We start from the raw sequence: 16,602 nt of genomic DNA, 5'->3' as shown, positions 1-16,602 counted from the left end.
CGTGACAACAAAGAACGGCGCTGCGCATGCGCTGAAAGAAGAACGTTGAGGAGACTCATTTGTTGCACGGGCGCGCCATCTAGTGCTTACATTAGCATTTTGAGCCATTGCGTGATGTTTGTTCACTTTTACTTAGTTGCATTTGTGAATATTATTGAATAAGATAACAAACAAATGAACATATATATGTTATAATTACAGTTAAACGACTTTTTCCCATTTCTTTAGTGTGTCTGGATGTATTGATGAACAATTGTATTTTTTATTAACGTTACAAAGATTAGTATTTCTCACTGTTAATGCAGTAGCCTAATTAATGCTAACTAATGGTATTGTAAAACATTGTAATTTTTCTTATGGTGATTTTTATTATCGTAAAATAGATCTTATTCCTATTACAATCAGCATTAAATAAATGTAATAAAACAAATACTATAATGATTTATAAATAATTTACGATTTAAACTGTAAGAGAGAGACAAACCTTTATTGTTGTTCCCCTGATATTGCTCCAGTTGGATTGCCTGTGAAATATTTCACTTGTTTTCCCCTCCTTTTCTAAAAAAGATTGAAAGTGTGATGTAAATAAAGCATACTTAGTTTTTAGTATATGAGGGAGCTGCAGGCTTAAAGGGATAGTTCACCCAAAAATGGGGAACTGTAAATTAATGACAGAATTTTCATTTTTGGGTGAACTATCCCTTTAAGACAAAGTAACCTGCGCTGCCCTTTTCATTTATTTTGTTAAAGGATGCAATATAGTTTGTTGAGATTATCTTTTTTAAATTAATTTTATAATTAGGGCTTTTCATTCCTAGTTATATGAATAATTATTAATTATAATTATAATAATAATTTTTTTTGGTTTGATTGGCAATAAAAATCAATTTAAAAAGTTTTTTTTTTTTTTTTTTTTAATTAATTAATTTATTTTTTAAATGAGGGAACTGCAGGGACTAACAAAATCAGCTTAGCAGAGCTGGTTCAGCAAAGAGTAATCCGTGAGGAAAATCCTGTTTTCATTCGTGACCTGCATGCTACTGCTTTCGGAGTAACAATATCGGCAAAACTGTTAATCTAATTTATGTCTGTCAGAGCAAAAACGATGCTGATTACATTTAGCCCTCGCTCTACACTGAGAAGGATCCAACTGTAATCTAATTCATTCACAGCAAAAAACAAAAAACAAAAAACAAAAAAAAAACAAAAAAACCACGAAAATTCTGTTATCGTTGAAGTTTATGACCATTCACTTTCATTGTGTGGAAAAATACGCCAAGAAAATGAACAGTTCCTAACATTCCCAACGAAAATAAGTCTTGGAACAACATGACGATGTGTAAATAATGTCAAAAATTTCACTGTCAGAATTTTCATTTTTGGGTGAACTGTTTCTTTAAGAATTGCACTGCGACGCCGCATAAGTAACATTACATACATATATATTTACTACTGCTACTGCATTTGAAAGAGGTTTGCGATGAGGTAAATTAATAATCATGAACAGTGTATCTGAATCCTACAGATGGAGCCAGTGAATCGCAGACCTCAAATAGGCTCATACCATGACGTACTTCCTGGGAATTGTAGGCCATTTATGATTACCAGGGATTTGTGTACGGATGTATCCCGTTATGTCTACAGAACAATAAAGCAGACGCGACCGATGACACATGACACCGGATCAGAGGTTTTCATTTTATTTGCAAACATTTAGATAATAAGTATAGCACGGAAACTGAGAGACACAAGATTAATAAATAATTTAAAATAAAGGACTACACTACAGGAAGACGCGCGCACTGTTGAAAGTTTCATCGATCTGCGCGCGCTCGCCGCGTGATGCTGAGTTGAGTTCGCGGGGTGTCGCGGAGCGGCTCGAATATACTCCGTAACGGTTTCTCAGTGGATATACTTTAATTTTCCGTCGTGAATGGAGTTCATTCCGGAGCTGTAGTCTGAAATGTGAGCCCGTTACCGGATCCCGAGGCTGTGTAAAGCGCAATGACAGCTCGGTTCGTGCTCGAGGAGGGGTCAACGGTCTCATTTCTGAGGTAAATGACAGTTCGTATGTTGTCGTTATTTAATCTAATAAGAACGGAAAACCTGAGGCGAAGGTAAAGGTAAGAAAGTTTTTATGTAGTAAATTTGTTCCTGTCATAGTAAGCTTTACATTTTAGTCCAACTTCTGAAAGACATTTCATACAATTTGAGCAAAATAATTTGTGTTTTTAACCGTTTTTTATTTGTACAGTATATTTATGCTTTTGCGAGTGGCAGGACAGATCGTTTAGTTTTGCCTTACACATTTTTTAAACTGGTCTGGAGAAACCAGGTGTATTATTTTGTGTTATTTTGTAATTTTGTAATTGTACTTCACTTAAAAATAATAATTCGGTTATCCTACTCACCCGGAATAATGTTGCTCCAAACCTATATGACTTTTTTTCCTCAGTATGTTAACCACAAAAATGAGATGCTCGACAGTAACGGTCACCGTTCACTTTCAATTGCACCTGTTTCCATACAACTGAAATGAATGGTGACTGGTGTCATTCTGCCGAACGTCTCATTTTGTCCTCCACGAAAGAAAGAAAGTCATTTGAGCACATAACAATATTTTGAATTTTCTAAACTGACTCCAAATCCTTCAAAGATTTATCATCTTATCGCGCGCGCCCAGTGCTTTCAGCGTAATTGAATGATTTCCGTTGATCTGACTGATTCACGGTGCACGTGAGCTTCTCCAACGCGTGAACCCAATGAAAATGCATAGTGTTCAGTACAATTAATAAATGCTCCGCGAGCATAAAGACAATATTGTGATATTCTTTGTCTCATATAATGACTGTGTGATGATCCTCAGAGAATCGAATTGTATTATAAGTGTCCTTTGACTTGACTCAAAACATTCATTCTGTTGGCAGGTTTGCTTATGAAACCTGGTTTTATCCACAGGGCTTTTTTAGAGCAGGAAGTGTGGTCATCTTCTATATTGATCCTAACAAGAGAGAGAGGACAAAAAAAAAGATAAACAGAGTACCTATTTGTGCGCTGTCTGTCCCTCTCTAATGAGTGACTAAGCACTTCGGTTCCTGCCCTTACCAAGCCATCATGGATCATTAAAGGTTTAGTAGTTGTAGTTGTGTTTGATGAGGAGTTATTAAGGCTTAGTAATTACTGTTCTTTCTTCCCCAGAGAGCACGCTATAAAAATTTGGCCCTCCTAGCCAGCATACTGTAACATTGCCCGGGACGTTGCCTCTTGCAAGAATGCAATCTGTCAGATCCTCAGAGACAGCTAGATAATCTTACTTTCCATTCGATTCAGGCCTTAATGCATGCTCAGAGTCATTAAATATGAAAAATAAGTCATTTGAAGTGTTGAACGAAGATTGATGGCCCGACCTCCAAAAAGATCCTGAAGTTCTACGTGACTGGCTTCACATTAATTTGAATGTCATTTTGGCTTTGTGACCTGCTCCCGAAGCACCAGGAATTCATGATTTACTAGAAATGCACTAATTTTCAGTTCTAGTAAGGCTGTTGGTAACCAATTATTCTGATCGTTTCTGGTCAGTGTTGCGGTTGCAATGCAATTACCAGAATTCCCTCTGGACTGGTTCCACATTCTGCTTGTAAGCTAAAAAAAGTAATCTTCTGCCTTGTTTCCAACACCAAAAGTAAAACAAAGACCTTGTCAGACCTAATAAAGAGAAGAAAAGACAAGCCCTGTTTTGTATGTCAGAACAGAAACTGATTTGGAATCAACAGCCTTTCAGTCAGATCTTACATGTGTTGCGCTCTAAAGGTGAGCCCTTCATTACCTCCAAAGTTTATTCATTAGAAGAAGCTTTCACAAGTGGCTGCATTATTAAATTAGTCTTGTCGAGAGAGGCAAAAGATTGAATAATGGGGACGGTTAACCTGAATGGCAGTTATTTGACATTGTTGAAAATGGCTTGCGGATAAGAGTACTAGAGGCGGCGAATGATTTTCCTAGAGCTGACCTCTTTTCCATTACCTGTCTTGTAGACTTGTCTTAGCTGCTAATTAAATCTGCTTAAAATTAGCTTAAAGGCTTAATTCAGGGAAAAATGAACATTAACCCATGATTTACTCACCCTCAAGCCATCCTAGGTGTATATGATTATCTTCTTTCAGACGAACACAATCGGAGATATATTTAAAAATATTCTTGCTCCTCAAAGGTTTATAATAGTTGTGAGGGAGGGGGGCAGATTTTGAAGCCAAAAAAATCCATCCATCCATCATGAAGTTTCGAAGCTTTACGAATCTTTTCATTCGTATCAGTGGTTCGGATCGTGTATCAAACTGCCAAATTCACGCCCCCCAGTGGTGATCCATTGAAATTTCAAAACACTTATGACGCAACAAAGCCTCATTTACTGAAATCACATGACTTTGGCAGTTTGATACGCGATCTGAACCACTGATTCGAAACAAAAGATTCATAAAGCTTCGAAGCTTCATGAAGCAGTGTTTTGAAATTGGCCATCACTAGATATTGTTGAATAAAGTCGTTATTTTGTTTTTTTTGGCGCACAAAAAGTATTCTTGTCGCTTCATAACATTAAGGTTGAACCACTGTAGTCACATGAACTGTTTTAAAAACGTCTTTAGTAGGTTTCTGGGCATTTGAAAGTGTTAAATAACTTGCGTCAATGCAGGCCTCACTGAGCCATCGGATTTTATCAAAAATATCTTAATTTGTGTTCTGAAGATGAATGAGGGTCTTATGGATGTGGAACGACATGAGGGTGAGTAATTAATGACAGAGTTTTCGTTTTTGGGTGAACTAACCCTTTAACTATAAAAACTAGGGAAGCACAATGTATTGCTTTAGCATCTATATCGCGATGTGCGCATCCAATATAGTCGCATCGCAGGAAGTGCGATGTCTAGTATAGGTAGGGCTGCACGATTAATCGGACGATTTGAAAGAAAACATCAAAATCGCACTTAAACAATTTGGCTTAGCGCGATTATGAAATCGCAAAGCTGCGATTATTTTTTTTTTTTTATGCAAGGCTTGTCAAAAAAGCAACACACGTCAAACATCTTTCCAGACATGAAAAGCATTTATTAACATCCTGTCCAACAAAAGACAACATTTAATAACATGTTTTTACTCCAAACTCACTTCATAACGACAGTTGAGCGTCCTTCTGTTAGATGATGTGGCTTCTTACACAGAATAAGGCAGTCGTGTGTTTATTAGTCATGTTTAATCAATCAAAACGTTTCAATTTTGTTTATTCAGCTACAGCGATATGACGCGTGTTCTACTTCGGCAGCAGGGCATATTTACAGTTTCTGGCCAGAGCGCCCTCTGGCTTTCAAATGGAGAAGCATTTACTACTGATCACAGAGCCGTACAGCTCTGACAAGCTACGCATAAAATAATCGCAGCCTTTGCCAAATCGCGTGCAATAAAATTGCGATAAATCGTGTAGCCCTAAGTATAGGGAACATTAATACGACCAGGCACCACGATTTGAAACACACGCGATTCTCTGATTAATTGCAAAGTTTAACCATCATAGAGTGAAAGTTCATCATTTGCACGTGTTTTAGGTCCTGTCAGTTGTGCGTGCTGTTTTCTGTGCGCGTTCACTTCCGCGTCTATTTGTGCTGGAACGGACACATACACACAGAATTATGTCAAAATGTCCATCTCTGTGAGTATCCTTGTAAACACAGTTGGTTATGGCTTAGGTAACGCTAACAAAGAAAACAGATGTGTATCATTATAAAGGATCCGTGCATTCGGTCTTAAAGTGACAGCAGGCTTGCTGCTTTCTGTGTCATGAATATTAACAAACAACAAAATGCAAAGAGAAAATCACTTTTGCAGCTTTAACACAGATTAATTATATTCAAGACAACCATTCACAACCATTATAAAGCTTGGAAGAGCCAGGATATTTTTAACTATATCTCCGATTGTGTTCCTCTGAAAGAAGATAGTCATATACACCTAGGATGGCTTGAGATTGAGTAAATCATGGGATAATTCTCATCTTTGGGTGAACTATCCCTTTAATGAAATCTATTAATTGGTTCAAACAATCAATTAGTCATTGGTTTTGAGGTTACAGTGAAGCATGCGGGTACAGTATCTCTCTCTTTCTCTCATTTTCTGTGCTTGCGGAGGTGTGACATTCACAGGTTCCATCAGTAAGACACACATGGTTTTCTCCTCTTTCCTCTCCAGCTCACTGCACTGTGCCAGCCCTTAATGAGCTCTGTAATGCAGATTTTAGACGTGACGATTTGTTTGTTTCTTCAGCAGGCCTTTTACCAAGATCCTCACTTCTTACTACCAGGAGCTGCTATTTAAATGCTAAACTCTGCATTGTAGCCATCATACTCAGAGGAATTGTTTTGCTAATGGCATTCTCTTGTTTTAAACCTCGTTTTAAAAGACATTGTGCAGGTTGGCGCTATAATTTTAACACTATTTCTAGACCTCGTGCGTCACGCATTCACTTTAGCAGGTAAACACTATGAATTTGCACGCTTGCTGTCTTCGAGAGCACATGCCAGGCTTTATTGTTCATGCTCTGTTTTGTTGTAGAGGGCGTCGGGTTATACACCAAGCCCTGAGCCAAGCTTTGAGCTTACTTACACAGTCAGCAAGAACTGAGCTGTCTCTAAGGAGCTCCTCTGTTCTCATGGGACTCCCTCTTGCTGTGTCGGAGAGCTTCTCTGGTGGATGGTGCAATACTCAAGCTACATGGTCATCATTCCAATGTATATGGTGTCAAACCTTGCATAAAACACCTTATGTCTTTTGACAACCTTGACTGCTGTTCTCAAAATGTTCTTCTGGTAGAAGAATTCAAGGGCATGCTAAAAGTAGTCCATGATTGTACTGTATGTACACTACCATTCAGTAGTTTTGAAAGAAATTAATACTTTTTAATTCCGCAAGGATGCATTAAGTTGATCAAAAGTGACAGTAAAGACCATATATATAATCGACTGCTTTTCATGCCTTCATTCAAAGACTGCTTCAGTCAGCACAGCAGAGCAAGTGCAAAAGACGTGCGTGACGGACTACACTTCAGAGATTGTTTACAAGGTGAAACGGGTGATGCTCAATTACCAGACCGTCTCATGCTGCTGATGTTTCAGCCAAATTAACTGGAAATACTACATTTGGATTATCATAAGCAAGGTCGGAAATGAACTGGGGCTTGGGGCAAAAATGCCTCCAAAAATTAATTAAAAAAACCCCACACTGTTATGAATGCCCGTGCGCATATTACTTTCGCTTTTGAAGTAGCGCCAATTGCTTGAATGGTCGGTGGGTTCGTTATTATTCTTAATGAAAAACACAACAACAAAACAGTACAATGACAAACTTGCTTAAATATGCGCTGTTACATTTCGCTTTGCAACCAAATCTTCATCCATCGTCTTGTCATTCAGAAAAGTGAGGCGAAATGGAGGAAGTGAGGTGAAATCTAACTCCTGCTGCGATTCTCATTTGGCTCACGCTGAATTGATCAGCTTTTAACTGTAGTCTGTTCTCTAACTGAACTAAATGATTTTTATTACTATAAAAAAAATCAAAACGACGGTGGGGGGTGGTGCCGCGGTCATGGTGGGCAAGAGATATAACCGGTGTTGTTGCTGCTGAACACCGATAACACCGTCTATCGCAGCAAGCCTAATATGTAAGTTAAGTAATAACACAAGTATACTCCTGTTTCTCCGAGTATTGGCATGATTGCAAACGTGATACTTAGTGATCTTATTAAAGTCCAATAAACAAGTTGAAATTAAGTGAATTAACATTTTAGCCAAAATACTAGGGGTGTAAGAAAATATTGATACACGTCAATATCGCGATATTATGTTTGGCGATACTGTATCGATTCTCAAAAACACTGTAGCGATATTTATTTATTTATTTACTTACTTACTTACTTACTTACTAGATTCGTGGCTTTGTGTCCGGTTTAATCCCAACCGCTAGTCGCTAGATGTCAGCTTTATCTCAGAACGTAAACTGACATGGAGAAGCGCAAGGCGCGTGCATCACTGCCGTTAGCATTACCAAACCCAGCTCACAAGACGATAGAATTATTCTGGCTCCTGCCGCGGTGTACAGAGCTCATGTGTGCTCATTTTGGTTTCAACTATAAAGAAACCACAAGGAGATCGACAAGAGTCATGTTGTTAGGCCATGTTAAAATCCAATACTCGGGAAACGCATTGAATCTGAGAGCTCACTTAACATCCCGACGCCATCCACGCTGCTGAGAGGCGTTTCGACAGAATATGTAACAGTGCTTCCCACATGTTTGAAATATACTTGCGGTGGTAGCCGGGTGAAAAATCCTCCTATTACCCACGGCACAAAAAATGGTCTACTACGTGTGACAAACAAATAATATGTGATTTTTTTTTTTTAACAGTGTTTTTATTTATTGAAATTAATTTTAATTACATAGCATACTATTACATTTAATTGCATACTAATATTATGTATTATTATGCCTTGTAAATTATGCAAAATTACAGCATTTAAATGGTTCTCCTTTTCCTATGTTCCCCTTGCTATTTCATATAGTGTCTCTCTCAGTGAATGGGACACAGATTTTACTGGTAAAATTTATATAATGAATAATATACAGTACGTGTCAAATAATGTTCTTAGTCTTTTCTTCCTGTGGGGGAGACTGCAATAATTTACTATGAATTAAATGGAAATCAAATTAAATACAATTTATAGTGTAACCAAAATACCCAATAATGCCCAGAAGATAAAAAAAAACTTGTGACTTTTAATTATAAACAAGCCAAAAATTCACCTGGACTCTTATTTTGAAATGTCTACACAATTGTGGGCTGATCCTTCAGATTCTTACAATCGTCTAAAACATATTATATAAAGGCCATAAAGTAGACATTGTCATAATTCATCAACTTGAGTTCATTAGCAATTGCTTGGCATAAATCTGCGCTTTTCGTTGATTGAGAATCATGCTTTGAAGCAGTCTGAAGCGCTGTTGTGCGAGCCTGTAGAACGCGCAACAGCGCCGCCTTGTGACTTTGCAACATGCAGCGCTCTTTGTGAAATATCCACGACATCTCTGCAGCGCATGTGGGAATGTTAGCGGGAGTAAACAGTTCTGACGCACTCGTAACGAACAGGTACGAAACGCTTAGGGCGAGGGGAGATTTTCCACTAGTTAATCGATCACGGATGGTTTCATTATCTTGGGCGGATACAAAAGTATACGAGGATAAAAATAATAAAATATACTGTTAATATACCTGGGCGGCCCGCCCAAGTAAAGTCTATGTGTTGGAAGCACTGTGTAATATGTACTGCACGCTGTCCTCTCAATAACAAAATAAACACACAACAAAAATGACAGCAGAAAGAAAGCATCTGATCATAGCGATGTGCATGTGTTTGCACCAGCTCTGCAGTTCAAAACTTCAGTGAAGGCACGTTTATTTAAATAGCACTTTATACAATAGACTGCTTTAAGGCAAGCATCTTTACAGTATTAAATATGAAAAAGTCATGCAGTCATGGAATGGACTATGCACTTTCTTTTGTTAAATACTTCAGAAATTAAAAACTGCCATTCTGTGAACCTTTAAAACATATACACCTAAATAATCCTGCAGTCACTTTACTAGGCTATTTTCCCTTTACTTAGATTGCTTAGATTTGTGATATAAATGTCTTGATTAAATAAAATAAAGTTTTGTTTTTTTTGTCAGGTTTTATGCATATGGTGGTGTTCTTTATCACAGTTTTTTTCTAAAATTAGATCCTCTTTCTAAAAAAACAAGATATATCGCAATATATCACCTTTCTTACAGTATCGCAATATATCACAATATATCGTATCGTAACCCCTTTATCGTGATTCGTATCGTATCGCCAGATTCTTGGCAATACACAGCCCTACACAATACTGTCTGTTTTTGCTCTATTTCATGAAAATAGTTTCAAACAAAGCCACACCAGAACTGTTGCACATCTCCAAGCAATGGTGATTCCTGAATAAATCTGCATTTTGAACGACTGAATGAATGCCTCGCACAGATTTACCGCCACCTACTGGCGGTTTTATTTTCATATTTACATTTATTGTCATATTAAACACTTTACGTAGACTGTTTCTACTTAAAATATCAAATTTTTAAAGATTAACTTATTTTTAAATTCAAAAAATTATATTTAAAAACATTTGTACAACATTACTAATCAATGAGCTGCATGAAGCAGTCTATGTAAATGTCTAAATAACACCACTTCAGATGGAGCTTCTGTGCCACTTCTGCAGTGCAAAGATGGGTTTTTTTGATGATTTTTTTTTTGATTGGTAACAGTCTGACTGGATCTTATTGTTCTAACTGGATTTATTGTTTAACATTTAAAAACTAATTTTCTGTTTTAATTTAAGAAATTGATGAAAAATTCTCTTATAATGGTAAAAATGCCCCTGTTAAAAGGGGCGAATATTGTCCCGTAATGGGAAAGTTAATGTCTGTTATTGATCAGATAGTTTACAGAGTTTTAGTGTCATTACTACTACATTAAATTACTGTATATAATGCTGAATATAATGTATAATAATGCAATGGGGGAATATTTGTGGGTCCTGATAATATTAAATGTCTTATGTTACCAGTAAAAATGGCCTACATTATTTTAAATCTAGTGAGTGACAGAGTGCAAACATATTCATCTAAAACAAATCTGTTTCAGCGTTAGAATCATGAATATTGTTATTCTGGTGTCACGATTGTCCTGTGCATTGGGTTACCAGCACCAAGTACAAGCCTATTTATTTCCACCTCCAATGTAATACCAAATTTATCATTTTAATCAGCAGTACATTTTTTGTTATCCTTTTACCATATTGGAGTATCGCAATAATACTGAATCATGATTTCAGCATCGTGAAATGTATTTAATCGTTACACCCCTAGAATACAGATCACACTACTTTTATGATACTTACATTGTGCTTTTATGCCCTTTTGATATATAAAAGCTTTATTTGCATTAAAGAGCATAGACAATTCTGCAAGTTTTTGTTTCACAGAAGAAAAAAAAAGTCTCATAGGTTTGGAATGAGGGTGAGTAAATGATGACAGGATTGAATTTTTTGGTGAACTGTTCCATTAAGACAAGCAACATCAGCAGAAGATAGATTTTATGTCCTTTTATGTGAACTTGCTCTAGATACATACAAGCAAGTGGGTACAAGTTGTGAAATGCACATTCTCCTCCTTGTCCTACAAAGTGTTGTTTATATCCCAGTTTCCCTTGGTGTAACGCTATCAATAGCACTCAAGACACCTTTATGAAAATTTATGACTCGCCACGGTCCCTCTGAGGATGTTTTCTGACAGAACAGTTATGTTTAGATAACCTAGGTTTTATAGAAAACGATGGGCCTCCTGGTGCGCTTTAGTATTTCTTCTCTGACACTCTGTCTTATCTTCTCCAGGTCATTACAGTGCTGAATTTACAGAGCAGCCCACAGATGCATTAAAAAACAAACTCCATCTATAAGACCAGAAGGCTTGGAGACGAAGCACTCCTGTTCATGGAGGGCCGCTGGACCCTGCTGCTGTTTCTGGGGGCGTACCTGGTCCTCCTGGCTGCTGAGGTACGCTTGATTACAGGCCAAGGCATCTACACCAACACGTGGGCCGTCCACATTGAAGGGGGAGCCGAGGAGGCTGAGAGGATTGCACAAAAACATGGTTTCATCAGTCACGGGCAGGTGAGTGGTATCGGTGCTTTATCAAAGATTCATCTCCTGTTTCTTTTGAGAGTTGCTATGTTTGTGTATGTGGACATAATGCTGCATGAGGCTTGTAGTGATGTTCCAGTGTATCATTCACCTTCTTGCTGTCAAGCTCTGTTGCTTTACACAAGAGGAAGACAGATTTGCACAAACACACACCCACACATGTACTCAGACAATCGCGAAGGCCTCTCCGAGAAGTCCTTATAGATGCTTGTCGAGTCGCCTTTCCACTGCGTCTGTCGCTGTTCATTTCATTAAGATGGAGATACGTCAGCTGTGATTGGGGAAATTAATTTCGGCTTATGTTGTATTCTTTTTCCCTGCTGCCCGCATTGTCTCGTTTGTCTTGCCAGATGTTCCCTCTTCTGTTGTTATGGTATTAAATGCTTAGCTGGGAGACGAAAAGCAGGAATGTATCTGACAGCTGAAACATTGTATGTGAATTAATCCCTGGGAGTGCAATGCCCTCTGAGCTCGCTGTGAGGAGTCTGTGAATAGCACGTGTGTGGGAGGACAGGAGTGGAAAGAGCTGCCAAAATGAAGCTCTCCTCTCCTCTCCCTTCTTCTCCTCCTCTCCTTTCTCCTCACCTTTTACATTTACCCTACTGTAAATCAGACCATAAATAATACACACTTCTGACCCTGCTGAAATCCAGATCATAACAACTTAATATTTTATTCTTGACCTATAGTTGGTCCAGTAATTCTTTTTACTTGCCCTGCCAATGTTTCCTCTGGCCCCACCACAAAATTATAAGTTTTTATTTTTATCAATGCAAATTTTTATAGAAATAATTGTTTTTTAATGTCTTTTTCTCATTTTTTACAAAAAGAAAATTTGCAATAAGAAATTAAACAGCAGTAATGTAATCTTGAAATTTTATTTTTATTTTCAAATCTTCAAAATTATGTCAAAATGCCTGTCTTAATGAGTATCCTCATAAACACAGTCGATTGTTAGTGTTGGGCGATATGCTTCATAGTCATATAATCTTATCGTCCGCCTGTGAGATAATACACGATAGTATAATAATAATTGAATGCAATAATGGAAAAATGAGCCACTGATTGTCTTGATATTGTCAAAGGCATCAGCCTTCAGTAATATACGGTGGCCCAGTAGTGCACAACACAACAAAATTTAAAAAGCAAACATAAGTTCACAACACAACGGAATCAAGCCACAACACAACGGAAACAAGTCGCAACACAATGAAATCGAGCCACAACACAATGATATAAAGCCACAACACAACGTAATCGAGCCACAACACAACGAAATCGAGCCACAACACAGTGATATAAAGCCACAACACAACAGAAACAAGTCACAACACAACGAAATCGAGCCACGACACAATGAAATCGAGCCACAACACAATGATATAAAGCCACAACACAACGAAATCGAGCCACAACACAACAGAAACAAGTTACAACACAACGAAATCGAGTCACGACACAACGAAATCGAGCCACAACACAACGGAAACAAGTCACAACACAACGGAAACAAGCCACAACACAATGTAATCGAGCCACAACACAATGAAATCGAGCCACAACACAATGATATAAAGCCACAACACAACGAAATCGAGCCACAACACAACGGAAACAAGTCACAACACAACGAAATCGAGCCACGACACAACGAAATCGAGCCACAACACAGCGGAAACAAGTCACAACACAACAAAATCGAGCAACAACACAACGAAATCGAGCCACAACACAACGACATCGAGCTACAACACAATGATATAAAGCCACAACACAACGGAAACAAGTCACAACACAACGAAATTGAGCTATGACACAACGAAATCGAGCCACAACACAATGAAATCGAGCCACAACACAAAGGAAACAAGTCAAAACACAATGTAATCGAGCCACAACACAATGAAATTGAGCTACAACACAATGATATAAAGCCACAACACAACGAAATTGAGCCACAACACAACGGAAATGCTCCCGACCACTAGGGGGCTCTCAGAGCTCTGTAAAGTTAGTTTTCCTTGCCAATGTTCTATAGAGTCGGCAGTGATATCAAAACCACGATTAGCTTTAACAGTATGTAACCACTGTATATCAACATGAAATATTAATTCAAAATCACCTACGTGCACAATAGCTGCATATTTATACCCATGAATGATTTGACGCACTACCATGTCGCAAGATGAAGGGAACGTATGCCAATTCCACCAAGTGGTTAAAACGTATCATTTGTATTCATTAAAATTACTTTTAACATTTAAAAACAGACATGTTCAAATTCCAAAGCTTGTAGTAGGTTTCTATTGATAAGACTGACTTACTACAGGTGACGTTTTGACAATATATACAGGGAGTTATAATTTCACCTGTAGTAAGTCAGTCTTACCAACAGGAACTAACTAGCTTTGGAATTTGAACATGTCTGTTTCTAAATGTTAAAACAAAGTCATTATAATAAATACAAATTATTCGTTTTAACCACTTGGTGGAATTGGCAGACGTTCCCTTCATCATGCGCCGTGGTAGCGCGTCAAATCATTCACCGGTATAAATATGAAGCTATTGTGCACGTAGGTGATTTTGAATTAATATTTCATGTCAATATACAATGTTTACATACTTAAAACTAATCATGTTTATGATATCTTTGTAAAACTGTCGACTCTATAGAACAGTGGCAAGGAAATCTTACTTTGCCGAGCTCTGAGAGCCCCCTAGTGGAGCATTTCCGTTGTGTTGTGAACATATGTTTGCTTTTTTAATTTCATTGTGTTGTGCACTACTGGGCCACCGTAGCAATATCTCTGATTACTGTAGATACATGTTACTTTTGTCTATCAGCACAAACCTATCAGTTATGTCTTAAGTGAATGTAAACCATTGAGAAAGAAAAGACGTGTATCAGTATATTGGACCCGTGCATTACCTCTTATGCTGCTATTTGTGTTCTTACTGTTACACCATGCCTACACCAGATGCAAGCAGCGTGACGCGACAAAAGCAAATAGAATTCATTATAATCAGTGATGCTGTCTACACTGGATGCAGCACGACACGACACATTCCCAACAGTAAACTGATGACTCATTCTATTTCTGAGGTTCTCCAAGCGCTCGTGCTACTTGTGAGACAAAAAAAAATAGATTTGCAACAGTCACTTCCATGTCGCATCCAGTGTATATGGCCTCAAGCTGCCGTGTGACGCGATGACTGTTGCGTCCGGTGTTAATCAAACTGTGTATTTCATTTTTATCCATCTATCTGACTACCTATCATTATCACGAGTCTCCTCTTTAATGTAAACTGACAGAGCTGAACAAATTAAGTCACTCATTTTCGACCGATTCAAACCAGCGATTCTGATGCACACATCTGAGACATCTATTACTAAGGAGATAACAAGCTGGAGGGGAGCAGTATTGGATAATTCAGTTTTAATTCCTTTGTTTATGCAGTGTCAGAAGTCAACCAAACACATTAAAATAACTATTCTGGTGGAACCTCAATTATTTCTCTGATCCAAAGTCATGATATTGTTCTAAAGCGGCATATTTTGCATGAAAAACAGAAATAACTGGTGTCAGATCAGTAGGAAAGGGCTCTACTTACTAAAAGAAGCCAGTGTATGTAAAAGTTTCCATTGGAAGAATGTCACAGAAGTTCATTTAATGATTATGTGTGTGGGGGTTACAAGAGGCAAACAGTGCCCTACAGTGCCAGTGAAAATTAATGTGCAAGTCTTTTTTTTATGCACACCGCTTGTGCACTTATATATAATACCATCAGGGTAAAAATGTGTTATTTAATTGTTGGTCAGAGAGTACACATGCATGGATGTCTTTGGCCATTCCAAGTTTTAAAAAAAAGCATCTTAAAACCCTGTATTTTATTCTATTCCATTATGGTCCGTCTAGCACCTGAGGGGATTTTAGGACCTATTTACACTTGTCACTTCATGTGTATGATAGCTGTCTGATTTGTTTAAACTGTTCTATTTACAGTTGGCCGCATAAATGTGTCTCCGCAAAACAAATATAAATCCGATCTTCAATTCACATGCTATGCAAAATCAGAGTAAGAGCGTCATCAGCACTGGTGTGAGAATTTAGCATTCACCACTTCAAATGAAGATGACTGTGTGTTAAACTTCAAGATGCAATGGTGAAAGTTGAGTTTCATTTGCTGTAGTAGTCTGCGCTTCTGAGATGCTCATCTCGGCAGGCCATATCTGTGGAGATGTGTGTCGCAGTCATGCTGAGGTATCTGGCTACAGGGAGCCAATAACACACTCTCACACCTTTATTTCTTGCCATTTTGGGAGGAAATATTTGTCTTGATATTTTGTTAGCTATGTAATGCTGAGACAGTCATAAATCAGGGCCTGAATCTCCAGTAGCCCCTCACTGCAGAACATGAGATCCAGAGGGCGGAGACAGGTAGGTTTAGGGATATGTAAAGTGGGAGGAGTTGGATCTGGATCTCGTGTTCTGCAGTGAGGACCATCTCTGAATTTCAGCGTGGAATTGCTGGTATTGCACATTGCTTTACTCATTCCCACAGGTTTCACACTTATAATGCAGGAAATTCCCGCAAACATTTATTCACTATAGCATGTAGGTTAGATGACTAAATGAACTGATAGACTAGTGATTCAGTAGTGCCTAGGGATGCACCGAACTGAAAATTCTGTGCCGAAACCGAAACTTCTGGATGAACTTGGCCGAAAACTGAAACCGAAAATGCTTTTTAAAAAAGATTTATTATTTTAAATTTAAATT

General features: G+C 38.0%; 1 protein-coding gene across 6 annotated transcripts in view; it reads left to right on the top strand.

The window, feature by feature from the left end:
• Positions 1 to 1,596: 1,596 nt before the first annotated feature.
• The window catches only part of furinb (furin (paired basic amino acid cleaving enzyme) b), a 95,514-nt gene continuing 80,508 nt past the window's right edge, over positions 1,597 to 16,602 (top strand). For 3 of the 6 annotated variants that reach the window (XM_051883085.1, XM_051883084.1, XM_051883080.1), the window contains exons 1-2: positions 1,597 to 2,054; positions 11,513 to 11,791. In XM_051883085.1, coding sequence (XP_051739045.1) covers positions 11,612 to 11,791 — 180 coding nt within the window. In that variant the 5' untranslated portion in view covers positions 1,597 to 2,054; positions 11,513 to 11,611. Of the gene's footprint in view, positions 2,055 to 2,104; positions 2,124 to 11,512; positions 11,792 to 16,602 lie in introns of those variants that run through there. The other 3 variants (XM_051883083.1, XM_051883082.1, XM_051883081.1) reach the window with 3 other exon arrangements.

Source organism: Ctenopharyngodon idella, chromosome 24 (assembly GCF_019924925.1).
Source record: "Ctenopharyngodon idella isolate HZGC_01 chromosome 24, HZGC01, whole genome shotgun sequence".
NCBI lineage: Eukaryota > Metazoa > Chordata > Actinopteri > Cypriniformes > Xenocyprididae > Ctenopharyngodon > Ctenopharyngodon idella.
The sequence above is the reverse complement of the archived record's forward strand: the minus strand, read 5'-3'. Positions and strand labels throughout refer to the sequence as shown.